The following is a 14,110-nucleotide window of genomic DNA, read 5'->3' on the forward strand; positions in this document are numbered from 1 at the left end:
CTTGCACAAATATCCAGTTTGTTCCTCTGACAAGTGGTTGCCAGTACTTATTTGTCTGTTTTAACCCTGTCAGGTACCTTATTGGCTGGGTTTGGCACAGGCGATGTTGCAGAGAGAGCTTTTCAACCCCATTAATATGGCAGCAAAGGCTTTAAGCTAACAGCAAAAAGACTTTGTAACTGTCACCGGTCTGTATCTGCTTATAAGAATGTTTTTCCTAAAAGTTACAATTCTGAAAACGAACACCGCCCTGTGGTCTTCATCACATGCGAGGGGTTTCTGAGCTGGCCTTCTGACTCGGAACAATCTGAGTTTGGAAGACGGGCTGAAGAAATAAGCCCAGGGTTCCCACCACACACACTATCACAAAGATCCACAGGAACATCCGATCCACCACCATAGCCACATACTTCCAGTCCTCTATCACCTGCAGGTACACAGAAATCACATTTAAATTAGTCTGTGTGCATGCTTTTGTTACAACAAACTGTACATTGGCAGAGCAGTAAGATGACCAAAGAATTCTGCTGTAGTGTATTGTCAGCCACTGGAGGGCAGAGAGTGTGTCTGAGTGAATGAATGAATGAAAAAGTGTGGGAGTGATCCACTTTCTGGATCGAAGATCTTTGCATCCAGACGAAAACCCTGATGGCACGTCTCTCATGCATCATGTAAATATGTCTCGTAGATGTTCGCTCGCACTTGAATTTGATGGAATGGGAACACACTATGTTCTGTAAGGTTTATAACTTGTGTTAGGTCCATTCATACTAGAGATGCACGATATTGGATTTTCTGCCGATATGCCGATATTTTTCAACCCTTTTTTGCTGATTGCTAATTTATCCGATACCGATAACGTGCCGATAATATCGTGCATCCCTAATTCATACCAGTAATGTTGCTTGAGCTATATCCATGTAAGGACTGTTTCCATATTGCACAGACCTTCACTGCAGTAGCAATTGACCCTTTCACCCCATTTTTGGCGCTGTCCTTGGTAGTTGTTGAAACGAATCATTGCTCATTCCTGGTTCCCTCCTTATTGCATTGATTTATCAGAGAAAGCTATTGATTACCTTAAGTCTGCTATCAATTTGTTAGGTCACAGCCACTACTTAATGTTAGAGGTATTCCTCCCTGTGCCTCAGAGGTCACAGCATGTACAGTAAATGTTGTCATGTCAATACAAACACCTTTGATCCAGTTAATTGGGATCAGAATAGATAAAGTAAAGGGTAATGACAGTGGAGCCTGATTGTTACAATGTTACCTGAATACCTGAAGCTACTACCTTTTAACATTTCCACACTCAAGCAAAACTCAACAGTTACATTTAAATAAATCTTTGGTTTAAGAAGTGGTGTACGACTTCCCACAAGGCAATGTTGAATCTTACATAGATTTTGAGTGTGGATTAAACAAAGACATAAACAAAGATACCTTGCTTTCATTGAAGAGCTCCAGTGGTGCTTGAAGGCAAACTTTTTAAACCTTTGAGAGAGTGAAGCTAGTTGTTTTTATCTACTTCCAGGATTTATGCTCAGATAGGATAATAGCCCTACACCTCCAGCTCAATACTTAGATGACTAGAGCACCAATTAAGGACTGCATTGCTAGGATCGGGCCATAGAGGTCTGATAACGCTACCACTCCACGCCCCCAGATCTCATTCCTCTGGGGTCATAAAAGGCGCTATACGTTTTTTAAATATGCAGCTGCACCTCTAAAGACTCTAAACACATAGGTGTTACACACCCTACAAAATTGTTTTAGCATCAAAGTGTAAGAAGCGGTGTGCTTTATATAACCTCAACGGAAGTATATAACAATGAGATTTACATTTAGTTCATTTGTCCATCAAGCGAGATTTCCTGTCAGGCAGAGGCAGAGAATCACCTGTGGTGCTGGTCAGGGCTGAGCGATTCAGTGCACTGGTGATTGACTCATATGCTCTGGGTATATGTAAATGCATGTTCTCATCCAATAAACTACACTCAATGTGAAATCTGAAAAGAATTGCATAGAAAATGCAACTTTTCCATCAGTGATAGATTTAAGATTTATATGAAGAGCTTGCTTCATATTTTATTGCCATGATTATTTAAATATGAAATTCCTCAGACAAAACCTCCAAATCATTAAATTTCATTGTTCATTGACCCAGTAAATTTAGCACAAACTCTTTTTAAAGCACGTTAAAGCGTGTATACGTACACTCTGGTCATCATCATCTCCCATCATGTGCTCGGCCACAAAGCGAACCCCGTTTACGGCCTCCTGGACTTCAGCGGCCCAGTCAGAGCCGCTTCTCTGCTGGAGGTCTTGTGTAGAAGTGAAACAACTTGGCAGGTAATCATTGGTACGCAGTTCTCCTTTCCTGTTGGCGTGACTGTGGCTCACTGGAGGAGCTATATTTTTGTGTCCTGGCGTGGAGTAGGCAGAGTCAGAGAGCAGGGCAGAAGATGACATGGTGATGCCTGTTTTGGATGCCACTGGGTAACTCACGCCCAAAATGGCTCTCCTGGCCCGCAGACACCGCTGCTGGCGCAGTCTCTGGCGTGCAGAGTTATTGCGAGGGCGTCTCATGAAGAGTAAGGCGGGCAGTTTGATGAGAAATATCAGCTTGACCCAGGAAGGCATGGTGTGGGTGCTGGGGGAGCGGTGGTGCACGTTGAGCACGCACACACTGGTGATGATGGAAAAGGTCACCAGCACCATGGTGAACATCAGGTACTTGCCGATCAGGGGCACATCCAGCGAGGTTGGAGGGACGATCTTTGAGATTAAAAGCAGGAAGACAGTGAGAGCCAGAAGGACGGAGATGCAGAGGGTCATCTTCTCTCCACAGTCTGACGGCAAGTAGAAGACCAGAATGGCCAGAGAGGTGATCAAAACACAGGGAATGATGAGGTTGATGGTGTAGAAAAGGGGCTTCCTCTTGATGATGAAGTCGTAGGTGAGGTCCACGTAGGTGGGATCCAGAGGGTTGACAGTCCGTCTGCCTGGCAGCGCCAAGATATCCCACTCCCCACTGGGAGTAAAATCATCCATACTGGCCATCTCAGACTTCAGGATCAGGTCGATCTCCGTGTGGTCGTATGTCCAAGAGCGGAACTTGAGGGTGCAGTTCTGCTGGTCGAAGGGGAAGTGCTTGACCTCGATCTTACAGGCGCTTTTGTAGATGGCCGGAGGAAGCCAGTTGATGCTGCCATTGTGAAGAACTATAGCATTGGTGAAGACTGTTACCTCATAGGTACCATCAGCACTAGAGAAGAAGAGGAAATAGAGAGAAAACTTATGAGGGCCTGTTAAACGATATCTGAGGTTGTGTGCTTAATTCTTTTTGCAAACATTACATTCAAGCATTTAGACTCTCTCTGACATTCCTGTGGAGCTTACTTGTTGTACAGAACGATATCCGGGAGCCAGATGTGTCTGGAGGGAATACGCAGCTTGTCGATACCTTCGTACTTCGCAGGGTCCCATGATAACCTGTAATCCACCCAGTGCTGGAGAGACACAGAGACCTGGCCGTAAAGTCTGACTTCCACACACCTTCACAAGAGCAGCTTATTTCTCATTACATGCTTCATTATCAGTGAAATATGTTTAGAGCACAATTATTGAAGCAGTTTGTTCCACATTTAAAGAGCAAGAATGGATATGGTTTAATTCAAGCTAAGGATGAAGGACATTTAAAAGGACCCAGGCTGAATGAGAGCGTTTGACTTTGAGCTCCATCACACTCACCTGAGTGAGCCAGACGTTTGTGGTCATGATCTGTTCTCTTTCATTCTGCAAATGTAAGAGTGAGATGGAAATTACTATCAGAACAGTTTCATGCACAAACACAATGACTCATACTGCAGAATGACAAAAGTATAAAAGAGATTATAATATTTAGTTTTTTAATGTCATAACTGCACAGTAGTTGAGGGTATATCAGGAGAAATAAAACACATATTAGTGTGACGAGAAAAAGTGTTATCTATGAAGCCCTTTTTACATTGCAATCCACCACAGCACTGTAACAAAGCTCAACCTTTTCGCCGTTTTACATTTCACCAAGCAACGCTGTCGTAAAGCCGCCCAGTGTGTTTTTACACAGTGTTCTGGCGAGGTGTAAACAAACTGTGCGTGCTTCACATACACACACACAGCGCTATTCTGCCCTGCCGGTTCCGTTGTTTACAGTGACGCAGTTTCGCCTCTGTTAATACCTTGAAATGGCAGTGTAAAAGGGGCTTTTGTCACTGCCTCTTATACTGCCCGTACATGTTACACTGATCTATCTAAATGGGTTACATTAATGTACATATTTGAACATTCCTGATCCTTATCAAGACTTGAGTTGTTGTAACACTTAAAGCCTCTGGAAGTTTGGCTTGTATATTAAAAATGCTTTTTCTATAATCAAAGCTGAGGGCCGCATTGAGCATCCCCAAATTCTGAGTGAAAATAGACGTTCATATTTATAAGAAAATCTACTTCAAAAACTGCTTATTTTCTGTTTTGAACATTTCTCAAGACTATGTGGGCGTGGCCCAACAGATTTTGATTGACAGGTCCCTGTTAGAGTCGTCTGAGTCAGAATCATGATGGAAGCAGAAGCCGCGCTCATAGAAAATATTTATTTCAAATGGTCACTGAATGGCGAGTCACAAAATCCTTGGCTTTCCATATCACAGTTAGCAGTTAGCATATACATGCAACGTTAGCTGAGATGCTTGTACTTTTCCCAAAGCTGAGAAAGCAATGCTGTATCATCGCTCTATAAGCTAGAGCCACATTTTACGGAGCTAAGCTCTTCCTCGGTGATGCTCAACCCCCGGGGCTGAAGATGGTTCACCAACAGCCCGCACCCACAGCCAAAACAGACGACTGTGTGTAAACAGCTGAATAGTTTCGGTGTGACGATTCCTTGGTTCCCTTGGTTTACAGAATTTAACGCTTAACCAAGCTTAATAAATGAATATGTACATAAGACCCTAAATTTATTAGTTTGAAGGCGAAAACAAGGCTAACATGTTGGTAGGTGGCACTGTCATCAGACTGCCTTGACTTTCAATAAATTGATACCAAAGGCCAATTACTGCAAGGAGAACAATGCAAACTCATAAACTGAGGCTGTGGATGAGCCTTGCTGTCCTGATCTGCAGCTAGCAGGACCATCTACTGTAAATCAGAGAGAGCCTCTATCACTGTGGCTAAAACAGCTTTATGGCCCCTTTTAATCCAATGTGCTGAAGTTTCAATCTGGACATGACAGAGGCAGAGATCACAGCTGACCTGATCCATCCTCCACTCCATCCATTCGTTTAGAGCTACAGCCTCTCTGCACATGCTGCTTTGTAATTAACTGCTTTCTCAAAGCTTTGTGGCTCCTGCTCTGTCTTTTCCATCATCCTCTTTCCTTTCACTCTGTCTTTCTCTTTCTGTCTGCCTGAGCACATATTCTCTCCCTCACACACACACACAGCATCATGTTGAGCAGGAGTGTTTGGTGTCTTACCACACTGATGAGCTGAGCCAGAGACACTTGCAGCTTCACGGTGACTCTGGCGGTTCTGTTGACAGCCGGGCGGATGAGCGGATTGTAGCGATTCTTTCCCAGCAACCAGTTCATGAGACGCTCCTCTGAGTCAGCACAGCTACTACCTGGAGCCAAATGGAGTTTAATCATTACTTTTATGCACAGGTAGCGGATACCTGTAAATATCAGTACCAAGACTTGGGACATACAGCGTCCTACGGAAAGAGAAAATATGCTCAGACACAGCGGATCAACCAAGAAAGCGAAGGAATGCTATCACTTAAGTTGATGCTGGTGTCCGCAGAAGATACTGAGGTGTTAAGATAAGCAAACCTTATAATAAACCTTGATAATTCCCTTTCTTACTTCAAATCGATTTGGAACATTTAATTGTTTTCTTCGGCCACTGCATTTAGCACATTAACACAAAGCCAGATTGAACTTCCTTCGAAATTGTGGATGGAGTTGTCTGGTAATCACTGGGTTAGATATCACTGGCTAAGTGTACTTCAGGAGGTCCCTGCTGTGGTCCAAACAATCCAGATTACTGTTGTTTTCTGGCCATTCTGAGCTTTTAAATGTGCTAACAAATGAATATGCAATTAAAGGATTCTTTTAGTGCACCAAAGCTATTCCTAATCAAGCTTTAGCATAATGAACATCACGTTCACAGCAGATTACAAACACGGTATTGTTAAGGTATGTTGAAAGTTGTCATGAGAAGAAAGTTTGAGCATCTCTATAGGTTCCGTGATGTTTAATAAACATGGAGGGGTATAGTTAAGAATTTTAATTTGATCGGCTCACTCAAGTGGCCGTGGCTTAGCAAATATGGTAGTGCTTTTTGGCGCTGTAAAGGACTATTGCCCTACAGCTACAACTCCCACAAGAGGCTCAGGATGAGCAAGAAATGAGCAGATCCCCCCTCAGCCATGCTGTTTTGTTTTTTTAAATGTAGACAAAGTATTTGCTAAATGATGTCCACATAAACTCCTCTGGACATTGATATGACTCTGCTAGTAGTGTGTTAGCGAACAGTTCACCCTGTTCGCTAACAGCTTTACATGCTGAGCAGAGCAAGCTATACTTGCCCCACTGGAAAAGTTTGATTGGAAACACTTATGTTGTCTAGTCGGTTGATTGGGTCTTAACCAACAAACAAGTATCATCCTTGCTGTCAAAGTATACACTTTCTGCATGCCTCTGTGCTAAAACATTTGACACATATCTTACATTTGGCAAAGGGTGAAGATTATTTTACAGCTTGTGAAAGAATTCAGCGTCTACCTAAAGCTAAACGTGTGACTATACTGAATGTTACAAATGAGAGGAAGGTGATTATACAAACACCTAAACTCCAACCCCCTCCCTCCATCCCTGATAAATGATGCCTGTGTCAGGGGTGAAGACAGGCCTGATTGAATCTGATGATCAGGCTTCTCATCGGGAGCAGAATGAATACATGCAGCACTTCCATTTTCTGTACATGCAGCTGGTTATTAATGCCCTGACATGGCCTGGAGTAGCTGAGTCGACTTACTCATAGAAAAAACCCCAATGTGGTGAGACTCTTACTGATGGGCCTGCCGAAGAAGAACTGCTGCTGTTGTCAATATTCAGCTGAGTAATATTCACGCCTGCAGAAGCTCAAGGAAGCTTCACATGTGCATTTTGTGAACTAATGTGATGTCCGTTTGCAGGGCGTGGCCGCCGGCTGCCATGACTGTGCTTTTGTCAGTCATTTGGCTGAGGTCCCATCAAACAGTCTGCCCTCTACAGCACCTTTTAACAGATGGTGTGTAGTCGAAGCCCTCAGGGAACAGAGTCATACAAGCTCTGCCTTCCCCAGAGGTTAAGGCCATGTGTAAACTGGAGTGTGTGTGTGTGTGTGTGTGTGTGTGTGCGTGTATTGAATGTGTAAAATGAGTGTTGTGTTGACATTATGTTGATTGAGAGTGAGGTCAGGCGTGTTAATACGATGCAAGAGTCAGTCATTGTGGAGTTGATAAGGTCACTCTGCGCAGCACATGGAAAACATTATTCTACAAAAATCTAAAGCAGTTTGAGCCCTGGGAGCATAATGAAGTGTGTGAATGAACCAAAACAGGGGCAAAGGTTGAGTGAGGACGTACAAAGTTTAAATACAGATTTTTTTCTCCTCATCCTCTTAGTTCTCATAGTAAGATTATCATTGGCAGATTAGGGCATTATTACGTTTATTTATGTGCCTTTCCTTCCTTACTTTTTGTATGGAGACAAAATTTGAAGTGGACATAGCTAACTTTTTGCATATTATGCAGTGAGACAAAGTGTGAAGTTTGAGTACCATTCATCTCACCAAGACACCCCACTGAAGCGAGAAATAGTGATGTTGGAGAGATAAAGAAAAAGGATGGTCGGCACTAAGTTTTAAGTGACTGCTTAATTAACTTTAAAGGTTTAGGAAGCTGTCCCTTATATTGTGTGCATGTCTAAGCTGTATAGATTTCGGCTGTCTGTTGGTTTTGACCCTATTCTAAATATCGTAAACCTCCCTTTGTGTGATCATTAGTACAGGCCATTAACATTAGGACTGACTCATCAAATTGCCCCAGATTAAATAAAGGAGTTTAATATCTGTAGGTAATTTATGCAATACATGCAGGTGCTACTGATTGTGATTAAATATAGGCCTACTTAAATTACATTTATTTGAATAAAGAAAAAAAAGCAAGAAATGTGGGGTATCTAGGGTAAATAAGGGGTAAATATAGCCTACATAAAAAAATATACACACCACCAGTGCAACTGCACTGAACTTAGCTGCACACACAATTAAAATTCGACTTTGGGACACTATGAAACGCTCTCCAACACAGTCATTTTTATCCAAATCAATTTGGATCTGGCACACAGCGAACAACACATGACAGGCGTAATACATTTAGTCAGCAAACGTAAAGAAAGACACACTTACTGTGAATCAAAGTAAAAAGGTACGCGAGTAGGATGGGGAAAGCCCGAGTCATTTTTTCGGCACCATCTGCTCCGCAGGAGTCCTCGGTGATAAAGCCTCAAAGCTGCGGCGTTCAGCGCTCTTCCTCTCGGACATGCCGGACTCCTCACAGTTTGGATACTTTACCCGCACTGTGCTGATGCCTGTTAAAAGAGATAATTAACCGAAAAGCGCGATCTGTTGCCGCTCCGTGTGGCTACTTCACAACAACTCGCCCCATAAACATCTCCTGAGTCTCTTCGGGTCTTTACGCTCCGCTAACGCGCAGCAGCCTGTCCTCGCGCGCTGCTCTGTGCGTCCCCAGCAAGTCATGCAGGTCCTGTAGTCGATCTGTGATCAGCAACTGCAACTTTACACTGCCTCAGCAGTGGTAGGTTATTAGTGCTGTATCTCACTTTTCGCTGTATTATTCTCGATATTCTGCAAAGTAAAAGGTGTTTATTTCTAAACATTTACTTTCCTCACAGTCAGTCCTCTAGTGACCCATAGCCTATTTCTTCTTTGACCTCTAATGCCCCCCTGCCCTAATGGTTGTTTATGGATATGGCCTTTTCCGGCGCTATAAAAAAGACACACAATATTCATAATACCCTCCAATTTTCTGTGTCAAAGGACAATTCATTTGATGTTTTAGAATCAGAATCAGAATCTGAGACAAGTAGGTTTACACATACAAGGAATTTGTTTTGGTGTTTTGGTGCAGAACACTAATAAACAGAACTAGAATAAAAATAAGTAAAAGATAAAAATAAGTAATTGACTTTGTTGTCTTTATTTAAGCAGTCTTCACGGCGCTGATCAAACTGACCCCACTAATATAACCCACACATCTAGGATCACATGTTGATGCCTAATTCTCTTCCCACCAACAAACATTAGTTGACAATTCCCAGTGACTTGTGATCATTTGCTGACTTCACATTGCTTTGGCAAGTGTGCTCAGGAGTGGACAGTAAATTATTCTCTAGTCCTGGATGTGAGATTTAGTGAGGTGAGGTACAGTCCGACCAGGAACAGTGCAATCTTAGCGTAGCAGATTTACAGTCGCCATGCTGCTTAAAGCCTCATTATAATGGCCAGTAAAGGAACTGTATCAGGCACGAGGAGCAGCCCCAAGGACTCGCAGGGAGTTATAAATCTGAACTCCAAAGACTTCTTTTCTGGATCATTGAGAGCAGATCAATGGGAACTGATTAGGTTTTGACCCTCACTTGTTTTTTATCAAGTCGAATGGGACAGGGCCATGAACCGCACAGCTTGCTCATCTGTTTGCTAAATCTTATGTGTTATAGAAATTAATTTTAAACAGAAAACTTTATATATTATATTACATGTGCAAAGCAATTTTGTATCAAATAAAGGACTATATGAGTGCTTTGTTAGTCTATTTATAACAAATTATACATGATTGAAGATTTATCAAATAATGCAACAGGTTTTTGACTTCAACACTTGGATTGAATTTTCCTCAGGATCCGACAATGACACTGAAATAGACAGGCGCTTTAACAAAGGCTTTTAAAACAAAAACCTGGAAAGTCAGCACAAGATAGTGTACAATGCAGTTTGTGTCACCAGCTTTATGGGGCAGTATTGTGGACCTGTACAACCTCCATATGACAGCTTTAGGGCCCTCTACATCCACTGCCTTCAAAGTATTCTCGGTCTGTCATAGGAGTAGTGAGCTACCAAAAAAACCCTGCTTTGTCCAACTCCATCTTTGCTGTGTAAGCATGCCAGACCATTTGCATGCCAGACCATTGCCTATCTCACCAAACCCTTTGTGGACAGCTAAGCGATGCAAAATGGGCTGCTGGTGGACAAAACAAACCAGTGGACAAAAGTTAGAGACTACACCAAGACCTCCTGAAGAGCTGCAAAATAAACCCCATCCATCTTGAAGCTCTGGCCGCTTACTGCTGGCATTCTTTGCCTAACTTGTGGACAAGTGTGTGGCTCAAGTATCAGCTTCCACAGCACTAACCACTCCGTGTGAAACATGTAATCTCTAGAATGAACCATTGCCAGTTCATTTCGTAAATGGCAGCCTACTTTATCTTATTACACAGTGATGACAATATACAGGGACACATTCTGTGAAATACTCAATATCTCCGATATAATTTCTGATTGGAGAGATGGTTGTTTGGACTTTGGTTTAGAGCCAATGATTCATTCACTAATAGGGTCCCATCCCTTATAGCTCAATGGATAGATGTTTCAATACTTCATTAGTTCAGAAAGGGGGTTTGCAGACAGCCTGTGCGACAGGTCTTTGGCACCATTCTGGTTTTCTTTTCTCAACTTTTTAAAAAGTTCACTTAAACAAAGTAACTGTTTGTTTGCTAAGTTACCTTAAAGGTATAATAAGTTGGATTTTTATTGCATTTTGTCAACAACTCTCAACTCAAACTGGGCCCCTCCTCCTGGGCTCTATGTCACCAGAAGCTCACTCTCACTCTCTCGTGCGAGAACACGCCCACCCCGCTGAGCTAACACAGACAGCATCACGGTTACCTTTGTGCTAGCATGCTAACCAGCGGTTACCGTTGTGCTAGCATGCTAACCGCAGGTTACCTTGTCCTACCCGGTTTGAGGCACCTACCTGTCCAACAGAAAGAAGGCCAAATCTGTGTCGCTCTTTCGCCATGTTCGCCAGTCTGAACGGGGCCCAGTTGCCAATTTGTATCACTTCCACACTCACCTGTACGCTGTGATTGGCTCAGGGAACCACAACAGCACCCCTCCTGAAAACATCCCGTGCAGAGCAAAACAACAGAATAGATGCAGAGGGAAAGGTCTCACAAGGGTCTGCACACACACTCACCAACACACATGTATAGAGGCCCATAAGTGATTTATATTATAAGTCTATATTTTATTTTTCTAGGAAAATCCTACTTATTTACCTTTAAACTGCTAAGTGATATTGCCAAGTTGCCAACTGATTTTTCTGTTTGCTTAATCATGTCTTCTAAATGGTTATAAATATTCAAACACATTACATTTTATGGTACACAAGCACACAAAATGTTCATGGTTCTCTTTTCTTAAACCATATGATGATTTCTTTGTTCAGGACGATGCAACATTTTGTGCCACTTAGTAAAAGTCCAGCTGCAAACAACAAGCATTGTAGACACAATACCTACTTCCTTAGCAGTTTAGCACCACAACTACAGACATTTTTGTAACAAATCTTTAGTATCTGTTTGTTGGTGGTTGGGTCCAACAGTGGTCTGTACTGGAATATCTCCACAACTTTGGGATAGACTGTCTAAGATTTAATGGGAATGCTCAGCTAAAATAGTCTCAAGAAGCCAGTTTTCTCTGACTATGGTTCGGGGCCAAAAAGATGGTAAATGTTACTGATTATTGCCATCCATAAGCGCCACCAAACAGAGCAAAAGTGAGCTCCTCAAGATATTAATAAGAAGTTTAAGGGTCACATCTTCACATCATCACACAGTATGTCTTGCTTGGTGTGCTTTCATATCAACAGAGGCCCTGTTTTGTCCTGGATATAAAGTGTTCTGTTATCAGCCTGAGCAACCTTTTGTTCGTGTCCCTAAATCATCTTAATCAAGTTCAGCACAAAAGGAAGCCTGTCTTTACTCTGTGTGGACTCAATAAAAACAGGAAACAGCTTAAATGATCCAAACATATCGTGCAGACTGACAGACTCTCATGACCACTTGTGCATTACATTTCAGGAAGTTTAAAAGACTTTAGTGAAGAAGCTTTGAATATAATTTAACAGCTCACTGAGAGAGTGTCATTACTACTTGCCACACACTGGGTTACAAATGTTCTGCATTGAAATTATGAGAAGATATACAACTTTGTCTGGATTAATTTAATTTCAAAGAAGTTGTTGTTCATTTAAAACATCTTGGTTTAGGATAAAAGGTTAGAATGACCAAAAGGACCAGAGGATAATTACTAATGACTAGATTTCCATCTGTCTCTGCAGTGTTGAACGGTGGGGTGAACCACATGGCAGTTTGACACAGTGGACATGTCGACGGTTTGCTGTACATGTGTGAGAGAGTTCTCTGCGTGCCAGGGAAGCATGATGGAAGAGAAATGGCTAATCAAAGAATTGCTGGTGTTGCAGTACCATGTTGCACCACTGCAATCCCTCCCTGTGAGGGACATATATCACGCAAGCAGTTCATTACCTGGAGTGCTTGGCTCCTGTAGCAGAGAGTCGCAGCCTCATGTGAGGATATCGATTGCCCACCATCCCGTGCCTGCAGGGGGGTAAACCCCGTCTCATTGGTTCATGCAAGATGTTTTAGTATTCAGACCTGATCTATTGATACCACTGATTTTTTTCTGTATGCGTATATGCATAATCATGAGCATGTGTTTGATAGGTTCCTATCATGATTCCTACGAACATTGCATATTAGGTTTAACATAATATATTTTATCAGGGTTTTCTTTTGAACTGCATTTTTAGACACAGAAACACAGACTCTCAAAACAATTCAGAAATTGAATGAAGCAAGAGAAAAAAAACTGCTATGTAATTACTTAGCGAACAAATACATAAAAAGTGTTGCAAAGAAATACATACATTTAATTAGTATACCTACAGCGTAACGACAAATCTGAGGTACAGAGGTGCTGTGCTTGAATTAGTATTTCCATTTCAGGTTCTTCTCCCTTTACAAGACTCCGCTACATTTTACAGCTTGACAGCTTTACATTTTGACAGCTTGAATTACTGACATTACTAGTTTGCAGATTAGGATTAAGACACATACTCAGTATGTAATCAGTCAGAACAGATACAAGATGCTGGTTAAGCTCAGTGGGTAGAGGAGGTGCCTCATATTTAGAGGCTACGGTCCTCGGTGCACTGATCACAGGTTCGACTCCCGATCTGCCGATCATGTGGTGCATGTCTTCCCCCCACTCTCTACTCCCTGCATTTCCTGTCTCTCTTCAGCTGTCCGATCTAATAAAGGCAAAAGACAAAAAAGATTGTTACCAGTCAAAATATTCAACATCATAATTTTTATGTGTAAGTTACTTTTACCTTTCATACATTTAATACATATCGTCACTAATTCTTCTGTACATCATCTTTAAAAAATGTAATGCAGGACTTCTTTTGTGGCAATGACGTGTTTTGCATCGTGGTATTGCTTATTTTTTTCTAAATAATTGATCTGATTTCTTCACTGGTCAAAAAAAGAGCCAACAGCCTCTTCCCTATAGATCCACATGTGGCTCTCTGAGCTTAAATACAAACATACAAACATAAAGAAACATAAACTAAATGTTAATATGTGTGTATTCACTATATAAATACTTACATTTACACTATGCTTGTATAAGACTGGAGGATTGTTTGAGGTCTGTCATTGGAACTGCTTATTAGTGGCCATGGGCAGGCATGTAATGATGAACTTGGCAAAGATGCATTGTCAACCAGAAAAATAATTACTTCTGTTTATTTATTCATATTACTTCAAGCAGTCAATTAAAACAGGAATTCAAAAAGTGCTGAAGTTATATCCGTGGTAACATAATCACACAATTACATCCACTCTCCATGTGCAATATGG

At 41.9% G+C, this 14,110-nt stretch overlaps 1 protein-coding gene across 1 annotated transcript; it reads right to left on the reverse strand.

Moving 5' to 3' along the window:
- Positions 1 to 262: 262 nt before the first annotated feature.
- chrnb4 (cholinergic receptor, nicotinic, beta 4 (neuronal)) lies at positions 263 to 8,627 on the reverse strand. The gene is given in 7 exon segments (XM_069668667.1): positions 263 to 427; positions 2,218 to 3,268; positions 3,403 to 3,512; positions 3,754 to 3,798; positions 5,516 to 5,661; positions 8,493 to 8,570; positions 8,573 to 8,627. Coding segments are annotated over 7 exon segments (1,650 nt in total).
- Between the last annotated feature and the right edge of the window lie 5,483 nt (positions 8,628 to 14,110).

The sequence above is a fragment of the Semicossyphus pulcher genome, unplaced genomic scaffold, assembly GCF_022749685.1.
Source record: "Semicossyphus pulcher isolate SPU_LCO1_2020_fin unplaced genomic scaffold, fSemPul1.0.p SCAF_1, whole genome shotgun sequence".
NCBI lineage: Eukaryota > Metazoa > Chordata > Actinopteri > Labriformes > Labridae > Semicossyphus > Semicossyphus pulcher.